The 13,781-nt window shown below is 42.3% G+C and overlaps 1 protein-coding gene across 7 annotated transcripts in view; it reads right to left on the bottom strand.

Annotated features, from left to right (window-relative positions):
• The window catches only part of Scai (suppressor of cancer cell invasion), a 112,074-nt gene extending 102,032 nt beyond the window's left edge, over window positions 1–10,042 (bottom strand). For 3 of the 7 annotated variants that reach the window (XR_010064696.1, XR_010064695.1, XM_063284586.1), the window contains exons 1-2: window positions 9,870–10,041; window positions 9,276–9,320 (exon numbers count right to left, since the gene is read on the bottom strand). Coding sequence is in view for 2 of the 7 variants with exons in the window: in XM_063284586.1 (XP_063140656.1) it covers window positions 9,276–9,320; window positions 9,870–9,922 (98 nt within the window). In the remaining 5 variants the exon portion in view is untranslated. Of the gene's footprint in view, window positions 1–9,275; window positions 9,321–9,869 lie in introns of all 7 variants that reach the window. The other 4 variants (NM_001399633.1, NM_001399635.1, NM_001399634.1 and 1 more) reach the window with 2 other exon arrangements.
• Window positions 10,043–13,781: the final 3,739 nt, after the last annotated feature.

Consider the following 13,781-nt stretch of genomic DNA (forward strand, 5'->3'; position numbering starts at 1 on the left):
GAGAAATGGGGGTTGCCAGGCCTGTTTGTGACAACTTTAATTCCCACACTGGGGATATAGGCCAGGCTAGGGTACGAAGTATAAGAAAAATAAAGGTTAAGTTATGGAGGAGATAAAGGGCTTCCTTAGAGATGCCATAAAAAAAAAGTAGGTCTAAAACCATACTTCCCAGCAGTGTTCTAGACAAACAGCACAATCTCAGAGGGAAATGAGCAAAGAAAGCTAAAACCCAAACTCCAAAATCCCAGGCTTGTCTTGAGGCTGCCCAAAACCTAGAGACATTAAACTCCAAAGACCTATATTAGTCAAGCATTCCACTGCTATGACAAAAAAGCACCCAGAATTTTAATTTAAAAGGAGAAAATATTTACTCTGATTTATGGTTTGTGTGTGTCGGAGAGGGAGAGGGAGAGGGAGAGGGAGAGGGAGAGGGAGAGGGAGAGGGAGAGGGAGAGGGAGAGGGAGAGGGAGAGGGAGAGGGAGAGGGATTCAGCCCATGGTTACGTGGCTTTACTCATGTTGGGCCTGTTGCAGCACAGAATATCACAATAGGAGTGTATACTCATCTCACAGGACCAGGAAGCAGAGACAGGAAGGGCTCTGGATCCCAATGTCCCCTACGGGGGTCATGCTCCTTCCATTAAGTTCAATTTTCTATAGGTTCCAACACCTATATAAGAACCACGTCTTCCACAGAGGACTTTGGAAACACACTCAAGATTCAACTGTAGCTCCGCACCAGTAAAAACTAAACTACCTTTCCTTTGGTTGCTCATAGCTCCTCAAATTCTAATCCTAACAAGATACTTAATGCATCATTAATCACTGAGATCCAATTTTCATCAGTATAGTAGAATTGGAGCACAAGAAGGTAAGAACTTAATTTATATGAATTTATTATTTATTAGAATAAAAAACTATTAACATGTCTTGGTTACCTGGTTTTAAGACCAATGCTTTCTATATGCTTAAATACTGCTGTAACCCATGTATGAATCCTGGTGGTTTCAAAGAAAGTTTCTAGTAAATGGATTAACCAAACATTAGTATTTTTCAGAGGCTAAAGAGATGGTTCAGCAGTAGAGGACCAAGGTTTACATCCCAGCATCCACACCGGGTGGCTCACATCCTTCTGAAATTACAGTTTCAGGGGATCTGATACCCTCTTCTAGCCCCAGAAGGCACTGTGAGCTGGAGGAAGGTAGAAATCCCAGGAGCAAGGAGCAGGCTCTCTTAAAGGAGCCAGTGCATTTCCAAATCAGCCCCAGTTCCCTGAATCCTCCTTTAGGGAATCCACTTACTCAAAGCATATGATAAAACAAAGAAAGATTTAACCCAAATGTCCAGAGTCCTAAGTAAAATCCAAAGAAAAAAATGGAAAGCTGAACCTGTGTTAAAAATTATACAAGACCAAATGACTTTTAACTATTTGGCTATGGAGTATTGGAGATTGGTTCTAAGGCTTTGATTTAATCGGGAATCTGTGTGTCCAAACACTAAAGGTCCTTGTCCCCAATTGGTGTTTGATCAATCAGTAAAGATGCCAACAGCCAATGGCTGGGCATTGCTAGGGACGAGAGAGAGAGAGAGAGAGAGAGAGAGAGAGAGAGAGAGAGAGAGAGAGAGAGAGAGAGGCGGACACATGAGTGAGCACCCGAGTAGTCAACCAAGCAGGAGAAAAAGCCAATGAGCCATGGGTGGGTGGCCACTGGAGAAAAAGCCAATGAGCCATGGGTGGGTGGCCACTGCCCATTTCCCAGATTGGGCCTGGGGTAGCAGGGAAAGGTTTAGGAGTGCACAGATTTTGAGGAAGTCAGGGCAATTAAAAAATAAGCTAATGTGTCTCTTATTTGTTCTTGGGCAGGTTGGAGTCAAAGTAGTATAGCACAAACTCACCATTACAGTAGAGTTAGGACTACACAGATCATAGTCAAATCATCTTGGGCTATCTATTTCTCTGAAAGTCATTCATAGCCCACTCCTATGTCTGACTTAGCATCCTGTGACTATCAAAACCCTTCAAAATTTGTTCTTTATATACTGTCTGCTTATACGAGTACAAACTAAGAATGTCTTCAAATAATGTCTGAATTCTTTAACAGGGCTTCCACAACCTTGCTGCAACCTACCTTTAATAGACTTTCTTAAAAAAGTTTTATGTTTGCATGTGTGTGCCTGGTGCCTGTGGAGGCCAGAAGAGGGACCAGAGATGGATATATAGAAGATAATGACAACCATATGGGTGCTGGGAATTGAACTTGGGTCCTCTGCAACATAAAAGTTCAGGCATGGTAGTGTACATTTTTAACCCTAACATTCTGAAGGCTGAGGCAAGATCAAAAGCTTAAAACCACTGCTGGGTATGGTGGCACATGTCTTGAATCCCAGCACTCAGGAGGCAGGGCAAGCAGATTACCTGAAGTTCAAGGACAGCTTGGTCTACATAATGAGTTCTAGGACAGCCAGGGCTATAGAGAGCCCATCTCAAAAGAAAACAAGTTCAAGACTAACCTGGACTATCTAGTCGGATCCTATAAAAAAAAAAAATAAATAAATGAAGGAAGGAAGGAATGAGAAAACAAAATCAGAGTAACCTGATTTTGTTCAAGTACTCAAAGCAATTACTTAAAAGCATTAAAATTCAAATTTTAGTTGGGAATTTCTTAGTCTCAGCATTATTAACTTTGTAAAAACGTTTTATTGTTTATATATATAGGGACTGTGTATATACAGCCAGCTGGTCTTGACCCTTCAATCCTCCTTCCTCAATCCCTGAGGCCTGGGATTACAGGCCTGTAAACACTGCTGACATTGAGCCAGATGACTAAAATGGCTGCTATGGCACTACAGAATGTGTAGCAGCATTCTCCACCCACCACACACCCAAAGCTCTTACAACCAAATGCCTCAAGACTCTGCCAAGTGTTGTTTTCTCAATTAATTAATTTATTTATTATATTTAAGAACACTAGAGCTATCTTAAGACACACCAGAAGAGGGCATCAGATCTCATTACAGATGGTTGTGAGCCACCATGTAGTTGCTGGGAATTGAATTCAGGACCTCTGGAAGAGCAGTCAGTGCTCTTAACCGCTGAGTCATCTCTCTAGCCCCCGAATATTCTTTAAGGAACAAAAATCTCCTTTAGTTGATATATTAGTGTAGCTAGGGACAAGATATAGCCTCCTAAAGACCCATAGTCCACACCCATGCTAATAGTGCATCAGCTTATGAATGCAACAATGGATTTACCTATTGAGGAAGTCAGAGTTCTCACGATCCAAACACTTATTCAAAGTCTCTCTTCCTCTCAATAGTACCACCCTGGGGACCAAGCTTTCAACACATGAAGTTCTAGGGGACATTTTTAGATCCAAACCATTAACAGTTAAAGAAACATTCCTTTTATCTAGGTTCATCTCTGTTATTCCAGCAGTCACACTATCACTAAAAATAGCCTTCCAGACCCTCAGGGCCTACAAGTGTTTGGAATTTAACCTCACTACTAGTAAGCAGAGTACTATAAATCCTTTGTGTAAACAAAATCATCACACTATCTTATATTACAGTGTGTTTTCCCCATTGATAAGAGTTTTTCCTGGCACGGCCATTTATCACTTATGTCTACATCTCAAGAACCAGAATTAAAAAGTATTCCAATTTGTGTCTTAAACAAACTACATATACCAAAGGCTAGAGAGCCATCTCAGCAGTTAGAGCACTTAATGATCTTCCAGAGGATCTGGGTCAGCTCTCAGCTCACTCACGCTACCTGTCCCAGGGAATCCAATGTCCTTCCAGCCTGCATGGGTGCTAACCTGCATGTAAGTGTGTGTATGTACAGGTACACACAAATAAAATAAAATAAATCGAAAAAAAAAAAAAAAAAGAGAGTCATAGTGTATCCTAAATAATTCAAGTAACAGAGGCAGTTTTTGGCCAGCGAAAAGGTTGACTGGCTGCCAAGCCTGATGACTGGAGTTTGATTCTCCAGACGTATATGGTAGAAGGACCAACCACCTCAAGTTTTCCTCTGACTTCCATATTCACACCATGCTATGCGCATGTGCGCACAGACACAGACACACACACACACCACATATAAGCTCACAAATAAATGTAATTTTTATAATTACATCATCAAAATGCCGTTTTCTTTTCTGTAAATAAATAATTTTAAAGAGCTATCGAAAATCATTCAGATATGGTTATTGCTTATATGTATGTGCATCTATCTATCTATCTATCTATCTATCTATCTATCTATCTATCTATCTATCTATCTATCTATCATCCATCCATCCATCCATCCATCCATCAATCATGCAGGGGATTTAACCCGGGACCTTGCACAACTGACTAGATTTCAGCAATGTGAATTCTACCCATACAAGTTGGACTTTATTCTAAATAGGACCTGGAAGACTTCTCAATCTCATAACCAAAACATTATCAACAGATATGCTGAACTCTTCATTATTTTTAAAAACAGAGAGAATATATTCCAAATATGAATCTTTCAGTCTAATCTACCACCAGGGCATGTAATGCTATCACATGACATTCAATCATCAAGCCCCCAGCCCACAGTTAACTTATTTTACCAGCCACTTATTTATTAACTCACTAGTTTACTGAGTCATTTGACTCTCAGTACAAAGTAATTATACATAGTACTAGGTAGAAAGATGAACTAAGGGCTGGAGAGATGGCTCAGCGGTTAAGAGCACTGACTGCTCTTCCAGAGGTCCTGAATTCAATTCCCAGCAACCACATGGTGGCTCACAACCATCTGTAATGAGATCTGATGCCCTCATCTGGTGTATATGAAGACAGCTACAGTGTACTTAAATACATAAAATAAACACAGAAAGATGAACTAAGATGAGTAAATGAAAGTTTCAAATTAAAAGCCATAGTAGGTCAGCAGGTGCTTTTGAATACTGTTCAGCTTAGACTGAGAGCATTCTGAGGGATAATCCTTAAAAACTCTTTATAGAGGGCTGGGGACACAGTTCAGGTGCTGGAATACATACCGAGTATGGATGAAACCTTAGGGTCGAGCCACTATACTATATAAACTGGGATGGTTAGACATTCATGTAATCCCAGCATTTACAAGATGAAAGCAAATGGTCATTCTCAGTTACTACTGAGTCTGAGGTCAGTCTAGAATATATAAATATATAAAACCCTTGCTGAAAACCTTCATTATGTGCTGTGAGTGTAGTTCAGAAATGCAGTGTTGACCCAGTATGCACAAGGCCCTGGGCTTAATCTCTAAAGCTATATTTAAAAAATTTTATTTATTGACTCTCCCCACCCCTTGATCCTCAAGAAAAGCTAATGTCCCAGTAGGTAAACCAGTCTTAGGTCTTCCTGCCCAAAAAAAGAAGAAGGAAAGAAAAGGCTGTGCTTCTCCTGAGCAATTTATGTTTAATGTTAGACATCTCTGATCTGGAAGATTAATTTGCTTACTTTACTCCAGAAAATGTACAGCCAACACAGAGCTACAGGTTTAGTTTACTCTTTTTCTCTCAAATAATCTTTGGCTTAATTGATTTACAATTCTCTCAAAGGAGAATTAAAAAGGAGTCTTAAAAAGGGAGTGGGTAGGGCTGCAGACAGGACTCGGTAGCTGAGAACACTTACTGCTCCTGCAGAGGACTGAAGTTCCATCCCAAGCACCCACATGGTGGCTCAGGACCACCTGTTACTCTGGTTCAAGGCATCTAATGACTTCTTCTGACCTCCTCTAACATACGCATTAAGCTAATTTTTAAAAAGCAAGAACTGCCCTGCTGTATCCAGAAAGAGTTTCCTTGTGGTCGTCTATTACTTATGGCCCTTATTATCTTTTTGCTTCCTCTTTTGCCATGGACCATGAGCCTTGGGTAGAGGACAGTTGCACACCTGAATTCATATTAGTTAAGACAGTATGCACATGTCCTGTATATGCTCGGGCCAGATAAAATTCCAGCACAGAAAATGGAGAAAGACACAAAGTCCTACACCTGCCTAAGGAGCTCTTGGCAGTTGATAGCTGATGTTAAAGAGGGGAATAAGTTTTCTTTAAGGCTGCAGCTTTTGGTAAATAAACCACCCTCCAGTGAAGGCTATAGGTCCAAGAGTATACAGCAGCAGAAACTACACTTGGGGGGAAAAAAAAAACCAGACAGGCCTGTACATACAAAACTGGGTGGTCTGGGAGAGAGAGGGCAGAGAGAGAGGAGTTGAATATGACTAAAGTGCATTGTTCAAAATTCCGAAAGAAGTAATAGAAAAGGAGGAAAGGTGGGATGGGGAGATGTGTAGTTAAGAGCACTGACTGCTCTTTCCAAGGACCCAGGTTCAATTCTCAGCACTTACTTGGCAGTTCATAGCTGTCTAAACCCCACCAGATCCAAATCTCTTTTCTGGACTCTACAGGCACCAAGAATGTTCACGGTAGACTGGATTTCACGAGTTCTTTTCCACCTGGAACTTACTGTGTACAGAAAACGCTGTGCTAATCACTACACCAGGGGACTTTGTGACCACCAGCCCCATTGGACTAGTTTTCTGGTTTGCTAACACCACCCCTGTGCCCACACTCCCTAGGATTAGAAAGAAACCCCCTCCCACCTATACTGGAACTAAAGATTAAGCTCAAGGCTTCCTGCATGCCAAGCAAGACAACACATATGGGAAAGGACCTTTGTATGATACACAGAACTGTGCAAAACCAGACACAGGGGATGGATTGGGAAATACATACAGAGTGAACATTCTCTACCTTATTTTAGCCATATAGTTTATGAGCTTATAACATGCATGTGACAAGAGGTGGACTCACATTCAGCCAGAATCACTGCATGAAAATATGGGAGCAAGTGGGGAGGGGGAAGACAGTGGGGAACACTCTTACTGAGGATGTGATCTATGTACTAAGTTTCAAAGAAAGGAGCAGAGTGAAAGTATTGAGAAAGGAAGATTAATTGTGCATAAAAATTAAAAAAAGAAACGTTCTAGAAATGGCCCACAGAACACACATTCAACAATTCACTCATCTTGGCTCACCAGATGGCAGGTCCATCCAAGAGAATTTCTATGGCTACAGCTCTAACCAGTGGCTAGAAAGGGAGGTAGAAGGGAAACAGGCAGTCCTCAGTTGCTACAGTTAGGCTAGAAAAAAATATCTGAATTATGTTCAACAACAAGGAGGAAACACGTGGTGCTCCTACATGAGAAATGCACGATCACAGCAAAGCACAGTAAATAAATTGACGATTAGAGGCCCAGTCGGAAGGCTACTGTGAGAGTCTGGTGGTGGGGTAGTTGAGAAATAAACTATGGCCATCATAAAAAAAAGAATAATACAACCTTGTAATATTTTTATTTTCTAATTACTGCCACTAGGAAAAGTTAAAAATAAAAGTTTATGTTGTGTGTGTGTGTGTGTGCAAGTATGTATGTGCATATGTGTAAATGTAGTGGACTTACCACTATTGGTAGCAAGACTAGGTGGAAGGGGAGGGGAGGGACAAATAGATTCACACTTCAGAGCACAGGAATCCTAGTTCACTGTATAGTCTACAAAGAAGCAATAGGCTAAGCAGTAAGTAGATTCTGCCTGCTATGAAAATAATTTTAGTAACAACAAAAGGTTACTTAATTTGGGCCAGCAAAACAACTCAGTGGATAGTACTTGCTGCCATGTCTGACAACCCGAGTTCAATCCCTGAGACCCACATGACCAAAGAACTGATTCCTGCAAACCATCTCTGCCTTCCATGCTCATGCACGCGTGCATGCATGTATACGCACACATAAACATGCACACACACACACACACACGCACTCAATAAATGTAAACATTTAAGTTTATTTACTCCAATACATCTTATTATCCTACCATGAAATCACTAAAGTTTAGAGATCCTCACATTCATATTTTTGTGCTACCTGACTGTTGAAAATTATTCTCTGACCTCCACACGCAATGTTCACACTCACATATACATACAAAATGAGAAAACAAATGGAAAAAAAATTTTTTTAAATTACACTGAAAATTGACAGTACTTGAGGTAAAGACAGGCAGACAGATCCAGGGACTTATTGGTTGACTACCCAGCTTAGCCAAATGGTGAGCCTCAGGTCTCAGTGACACAGTCTGCCTCCAGAAACAAAAGTAGACTGCTGTGCTTCACATGGACAGGCATATATGTGCATTCACCTGCATAGACACACATTCACCTGCACACGTGTGTGCATTCGCAGACAAACACACACTCATCTGCACACAAAAAACACATACCCATCTATACAAATTCAGTTCCTCAGGTATGCTAGCCAATCTTGCGTGCCCTCAGTAGCTCTTTGTGAGTCTGAGAGTGGACATTTAGGCCTAAAAAGTAACTGAGCTATTTGGCTACTGCCCACTCCCATCCCTGGCATTCTGTCTACTGTTGGGGTTATCTGTATATTAATGGACAACGTCCTAAGTATTAGTTATGAGAATGGTGCTACTGGCCACAACCTCATTACTTTATCTTACTTTCTCAATTCCAATATAGGTAAAAAAGGGAAATCTTCAAATAATTAAATAAAATTGTGCTGCAGTACCTAACAAATGAAATACACTAAAACCTATTTGTAGGATAAATACTCTTCTTCATAGCCTAAGGAAAAATTCAGTTGTCTGTGGCCTATGTAAGTCCTTAGCTGCTATTTTCCTATTAACCATTTCAGTTTGACTTTACATACAATAAAGAAAAAGAGAGAGAAAGCCGGGGATGGGACTACTTTCAAATGTATATTTATTAGAAGCATTACAGTACTAAAGAGTATAAACTTTGCAGTCAGTCTAGATTCAAATCATTTATTAGATGTGTGATCTTTGTTAAGTATTGGCCACTCTATGATTCATTTCCCTGATCTGCAAAATAGTGTCACAGAAAATAATACAGAGAATTTGTATACAACACTTAGCACACAGTACCTTTTTAGTGACAATCTCCGTTAGAGATGCCAAAGTTGAAATTATGACTAAAGTCAACATTAAGCTAGGCTTTCTTAATGTTTCACGTTTCTCGAATCATATATCTCAAATGGATGGGTGGTGGTAATTTGAAGTTCTCAAAGGGAATACCTTCCGTGCTGTCGAATTTACTAAAAAAAAAGGGACCTAAATAAGAAACTTTAATCTACTCACCACGCAATTATGCAGCACAGGGGCAGTCAAGCAAGCAGAAAAACACGAAGCTAGAGAGGAAGGCATTTATTTGCCTTACCTGCTTTTCCGTTTTCGAGGTGGTTTCTCCACTGTGCCAGACAGTCTACAGACCAAACAAATGAGACCCGTAACTAAGACAACACACCTTTAACCTCGCCTTGCCTGTGGGGCACTCCACGTACCACCCTCGGGGACCACAGGCTGACCACAGGTTGACTCTCTCTACCCGTGACCTTACAAATACCCCTCATGCAGGGCTTCCTTCCCTCCCACGACCAAGGACTTACTGGTCCCCGAATGCTCTCAGTTCCCTGTTCCAAATGTTCGGCTCCCCCTGCCACCCGCCCCGTCGGCCTCATTGTCTGCCCAGAGCCGCAGGCCCCCCTAGCTCCCCACAGACGCGGCCCCGCCCCTCAGACCCTGTTCCCCGCATTCCTTGGCTCCCCGGTGGGGCGCGCGCCTTCCGCTCTTGCCGAGCGCGCCCTCGCTCCCCGCCCTGATGGGCTGCTCTCCCTCGGTGCCCCCAAAATGCTGCGTTCCTTTACCCCGGCCCCTTCAGGGTTCGGCGCTTCGACACCACGGCCACCACCCCCAGGCCCGCTCTCTCGGTCCCTCGCCCCTAGCCTCCGCCTCGCAACGCAGCCCACCTCACCTGGGGGCCAGGCGACTCCGCGGCTGCTGGGACTGCCGGGCTCCTCTGACCATCCGGCTCCTGCTCCGCCGCGGGAGATGCTCCGGCGGCCGCAGGGCTCGCTCGGGAAGCTGAAGCGGCGGAGGCTGGAGTAGGCGGAGAGACGGGAGGAGGGCCTCGCGCCTCGGCCAGGCTTGCCGCGGGCCCGGACCCGCCCCTCCTCGCCTTTCCTCGGTTTCTATTGGACACAATGGCAGGGTACCTGAAAGTCCGACCACTGATTGGGCGCTTGGGCCGTCACGTCCCGCGCGCTGAGGTTTGGTTGAGACTGCAGGTGGCGGCAGAGGTCCCTTAAAGACTGCTAGCAGAGCGGGAGGAGCCCCGAGCGCCTCCGTGTGCCAGAAAGGGGGACTTACATCTCCGGCGCTAGACACCTGCCTGCAGGTTCTCTTTGGCTAGCATCCCGCATCCCAGACACCTCCCAGACACCTGCTAATTCCTCCGCCTCCGCACCTCTCCAGAACCCAAACCAAACACTGCACATTCACCAGATACATTCAGAAGTTCTAGGGCAAAGCAGCTCTCTTTCACGGTCTTCTGAATCACCTCGAAGGCAGTCCCTGCAGCTTGGTGTTACCCTTCAAAAAGGACTCGATCTCAAAATGTAAGGATCCAGCACTTTGGCTGCAGGAAAGATCACAAGCTTGGGTGCAAGCTTGTAAGAAAGCAGGAGAATTTCTTAAATTACTACGAAAAAAAGAAACAGCACTGCAAAAATGAATCAATTACAAAAGCCACAAGGAATGTATTCCATTTTGAAAAGCCTAAAAAGAACTGCTTCTTTTAAAAGCTAGCCATCCTGTCGTTACAGATGATTCAAAAATCTAACCAATTAATCATTTTAGTATAAAATTTCACTGCATTTTTCACAGACCCAAGCAGGCAAAACTACTAGTACAATATTAGTAACCGTTTCTTCCTGCTCTAACAAAGAACTGTCTTTGAAAATATAGCAGATGTTTATGTATTGCACCGAAGAATATAATTCTTAAGATCTATGCAAATCTGTCTGGCAGGTTCTAAGTTCATTTCTTCCATTTGGGAGTAGGCATTAAACTTTCTCTTGAACCATTTTCATTTTATTGGAACACATTTTGTTATAACACACACCAACAATACAGTGGTAGATATATTGCTCAACAGAGTAAAAGGTGCTTGCTGTTTAAGTCTGACGTTGTGGCTTGTCCTTGAACCCACAGAGGAATGCTCTCAAAGACTCTGTGACCTCCTCGTGCACACGACACACACACCTGCACACACTGCACACACTAGCAAATAAAAATGCATGAGAAGAATCTCACGAATCTCCATAAATGGATAGTATCCCAAATAGTGAGATACTATTTTTCACAGAACCAAATGCATTTGGTGCAAGGGTTTCTTTTTTCCTAAATGATTCATCTTGCATCCATCTTCGATGCTGGAATGGTCTTCCTTTTATAAAATAACGGGATGCTGCAAGTTGTAGTTGGATTTTATTTTTGCGTTGTTGAGGAGCATGAAAGGGAGGAGTTAAAAAAAAAGAGAGGAAAGGAAGGAAAAAGAGTATGAGTCATATGAATGAATGCTAGGACATTTAGGAGACCAGAAGACAGCTTGTGTGACTCCTCTCCTTCCATCATGTGGGTCCTGGGAATCAAAATCAGGTCATCAGGTTTGGTGGCAAACACCTTAATCTGTTGAGCTACCTTGTTGGCCCACTGCTGGGGATGTAGCCTAGGATGTAGCATGTGCTCCTTGAGAATCGCATTTCCATATGTTGTGGGAATTTAAAATTTTTATTTATGTGTATGGGTGTTTTGCCTTCATGTAGCCTGTATGCCACATGATATCTGGTGCCCATGTAGGATTCCTGAGATTGGAGTTACAAGTAGTGATTTACAGGTTGTGGGTGTTGGAAAATGAACCCCAGGCTTCATTTTTCATTTGCTCTGGAAGAGTAGCCTGTTTTCTTAACCATGTAGTTATCTCTCCAGCCCTGTTATGGGGTTTTAAAAATAGCTTTCTTCTTAAAAAATTTTTTTTAAAGAATTATTTAATGTATATAAGTACACTGTTGCTGTCTTCAGATACTCCAGAAGAGGGCACTGGATTCCATTACAGATGGCTGTGTGCTACCATGTGGATGCTGGGAATTGAACTCAGGACCTCTTGGAAGAGCAGTCAGTGCTCTTAACCGCTGAGCCATCTCTCCAGCCCTAAAAACAGCTTTGACTAGGGAAAATATAAAAAAATCTGCTGTCCCCCTCCAATGATGTAATCCTAAGACCACCAATCATGTCAGTTTTACCCATTCTCCTTATCAATCCAGCAAGAATTAAGGATTTTCAGGTGGAGGGGTCTTGAAGTAATTTTAAAATATTACTAAAATCCTCTTCCTACTATCCAACATTTTCCATGATTGGCCAGTCTTCTCTGAAGCATAGACAATCTGTGCTGCTCCTAGTTGCTGGGCCTTTCTATAATGACTATTTCATGTTGTATCCAAGTTCTATCATCTCAACTTGTGGGCTCTTATATAAAACATGCACATTCTATTACTCCAGCCCACTATCTCATGTCTCCTCCTGCACTAAACACTTCTTTTAAATCCCGTGCGGTGAAGAGCACTTGTACTTGCAGAAGACCTGGGTTCAGTTCCTGGCACCAACGTGGTGTCTCCCAATCATACCCAATCCTGGATCTGATGCCCTCTTCTGAACTCTGTGCCTACATAAATGCAGGCAAAAACATTCATTTACATAGGACAAACAAACTTTAAAAAAAAACTATACTATTAGCAATTATGTTTCACCCTGGGTTCCTTTTCCTAATCACACTGATTTGAGTAGAGTCCTCAGTAAATAGCAGCTTTGTGCCAAGGACTAGGCATTTTGTGGGTGCTATTTTTAAAACTATAATCAACTTTACCATATTTCTTTTAGAATAGAAATAAAAGATCAGAGAATTCAATTTGTTCAGGGTCACACTGCTGCAAAACCCAATGGTGCTTAAAATAGAAGGCTTGAGCAGTCACTGTGGAGTGCCCTCAGGGTTCACGATCCAGTTCTCCCATGTGACCTTGACAAGTTACTTGTTCTCTCCAATCCCGTTTCTTCGTTTGTGTTGGGCAGTGGGGAAGCAACACAAGCAGAGATCCATAGTAAGAGTACCACAAGACATAGGTTGGGGATGGTGGAGTATGTCTTAAACCCCGGCACTTGGAAGGCACAGTTTGGTCTACAAGGTAAGAACCCTTCTCTACTGCCCAACCCAGTACAAAAAAAAAAAAAAAAAAAATCACAAACTAGGCCATGCCTGGGCTGGGCCTGTAGCTCAGTGGAAGATCATTTACCTAGCATAAGCCCTGGGTTCTGCCCTAAGTGCTACAAATGCTTGAGTAATATATTTAAAAATGTATTCCTCTCATTTATATACAAAATGTGAGAACCATTACTGGGTACTCACTGAGTGGCATATATTACCCAATAAATGGTTTTGTTGAAATACATAAAAGAAATTGTGTATACACCTCATACATTGTTTAATCAAGGACCAGGTTAGTAATCTAAGCATAAACTTATTCTCTAAGAAAGGGACATATTAATTCGATGAAGGAAACTTGCATTATTCCAGGGCTTTTCAAATATTTCTTATTGGTTTTGATGACCATACTTCATTATCATTACCACACTCTAAATACACAATTCAAAGAGTTGTGATGACCTCATGAAGCATGGTGCTGTGTACGAAATCTACGTTGGAACACTAAATAGTGCTTTTAAGAAATGGGACCACTGGTTGGGGATTTAGCTCAGTGGTAGAGCGCTTGCCTAGCAAGCGCAAGGCCCTGGGTTCAGTCCCCAGCTCCGAAAAAAAAAAAAAAAAAAAGAA

The sequence above is a fragment of the Rattus norvegicus genome, chromosome 3 (genome assembly GCF_036323735.1).
Source record: "Rattus norvegicus strain BN/NHsdMcwi chromosome 3, GRCr8, whole genome shotgun sequence".
Taxonomy (NCBI): domain Eukaryota; kingdom Metazoa; phylum Chordata; class Mammalia; order Rodentia; family Muridae; genus Rattus; species Rattus norvegicus.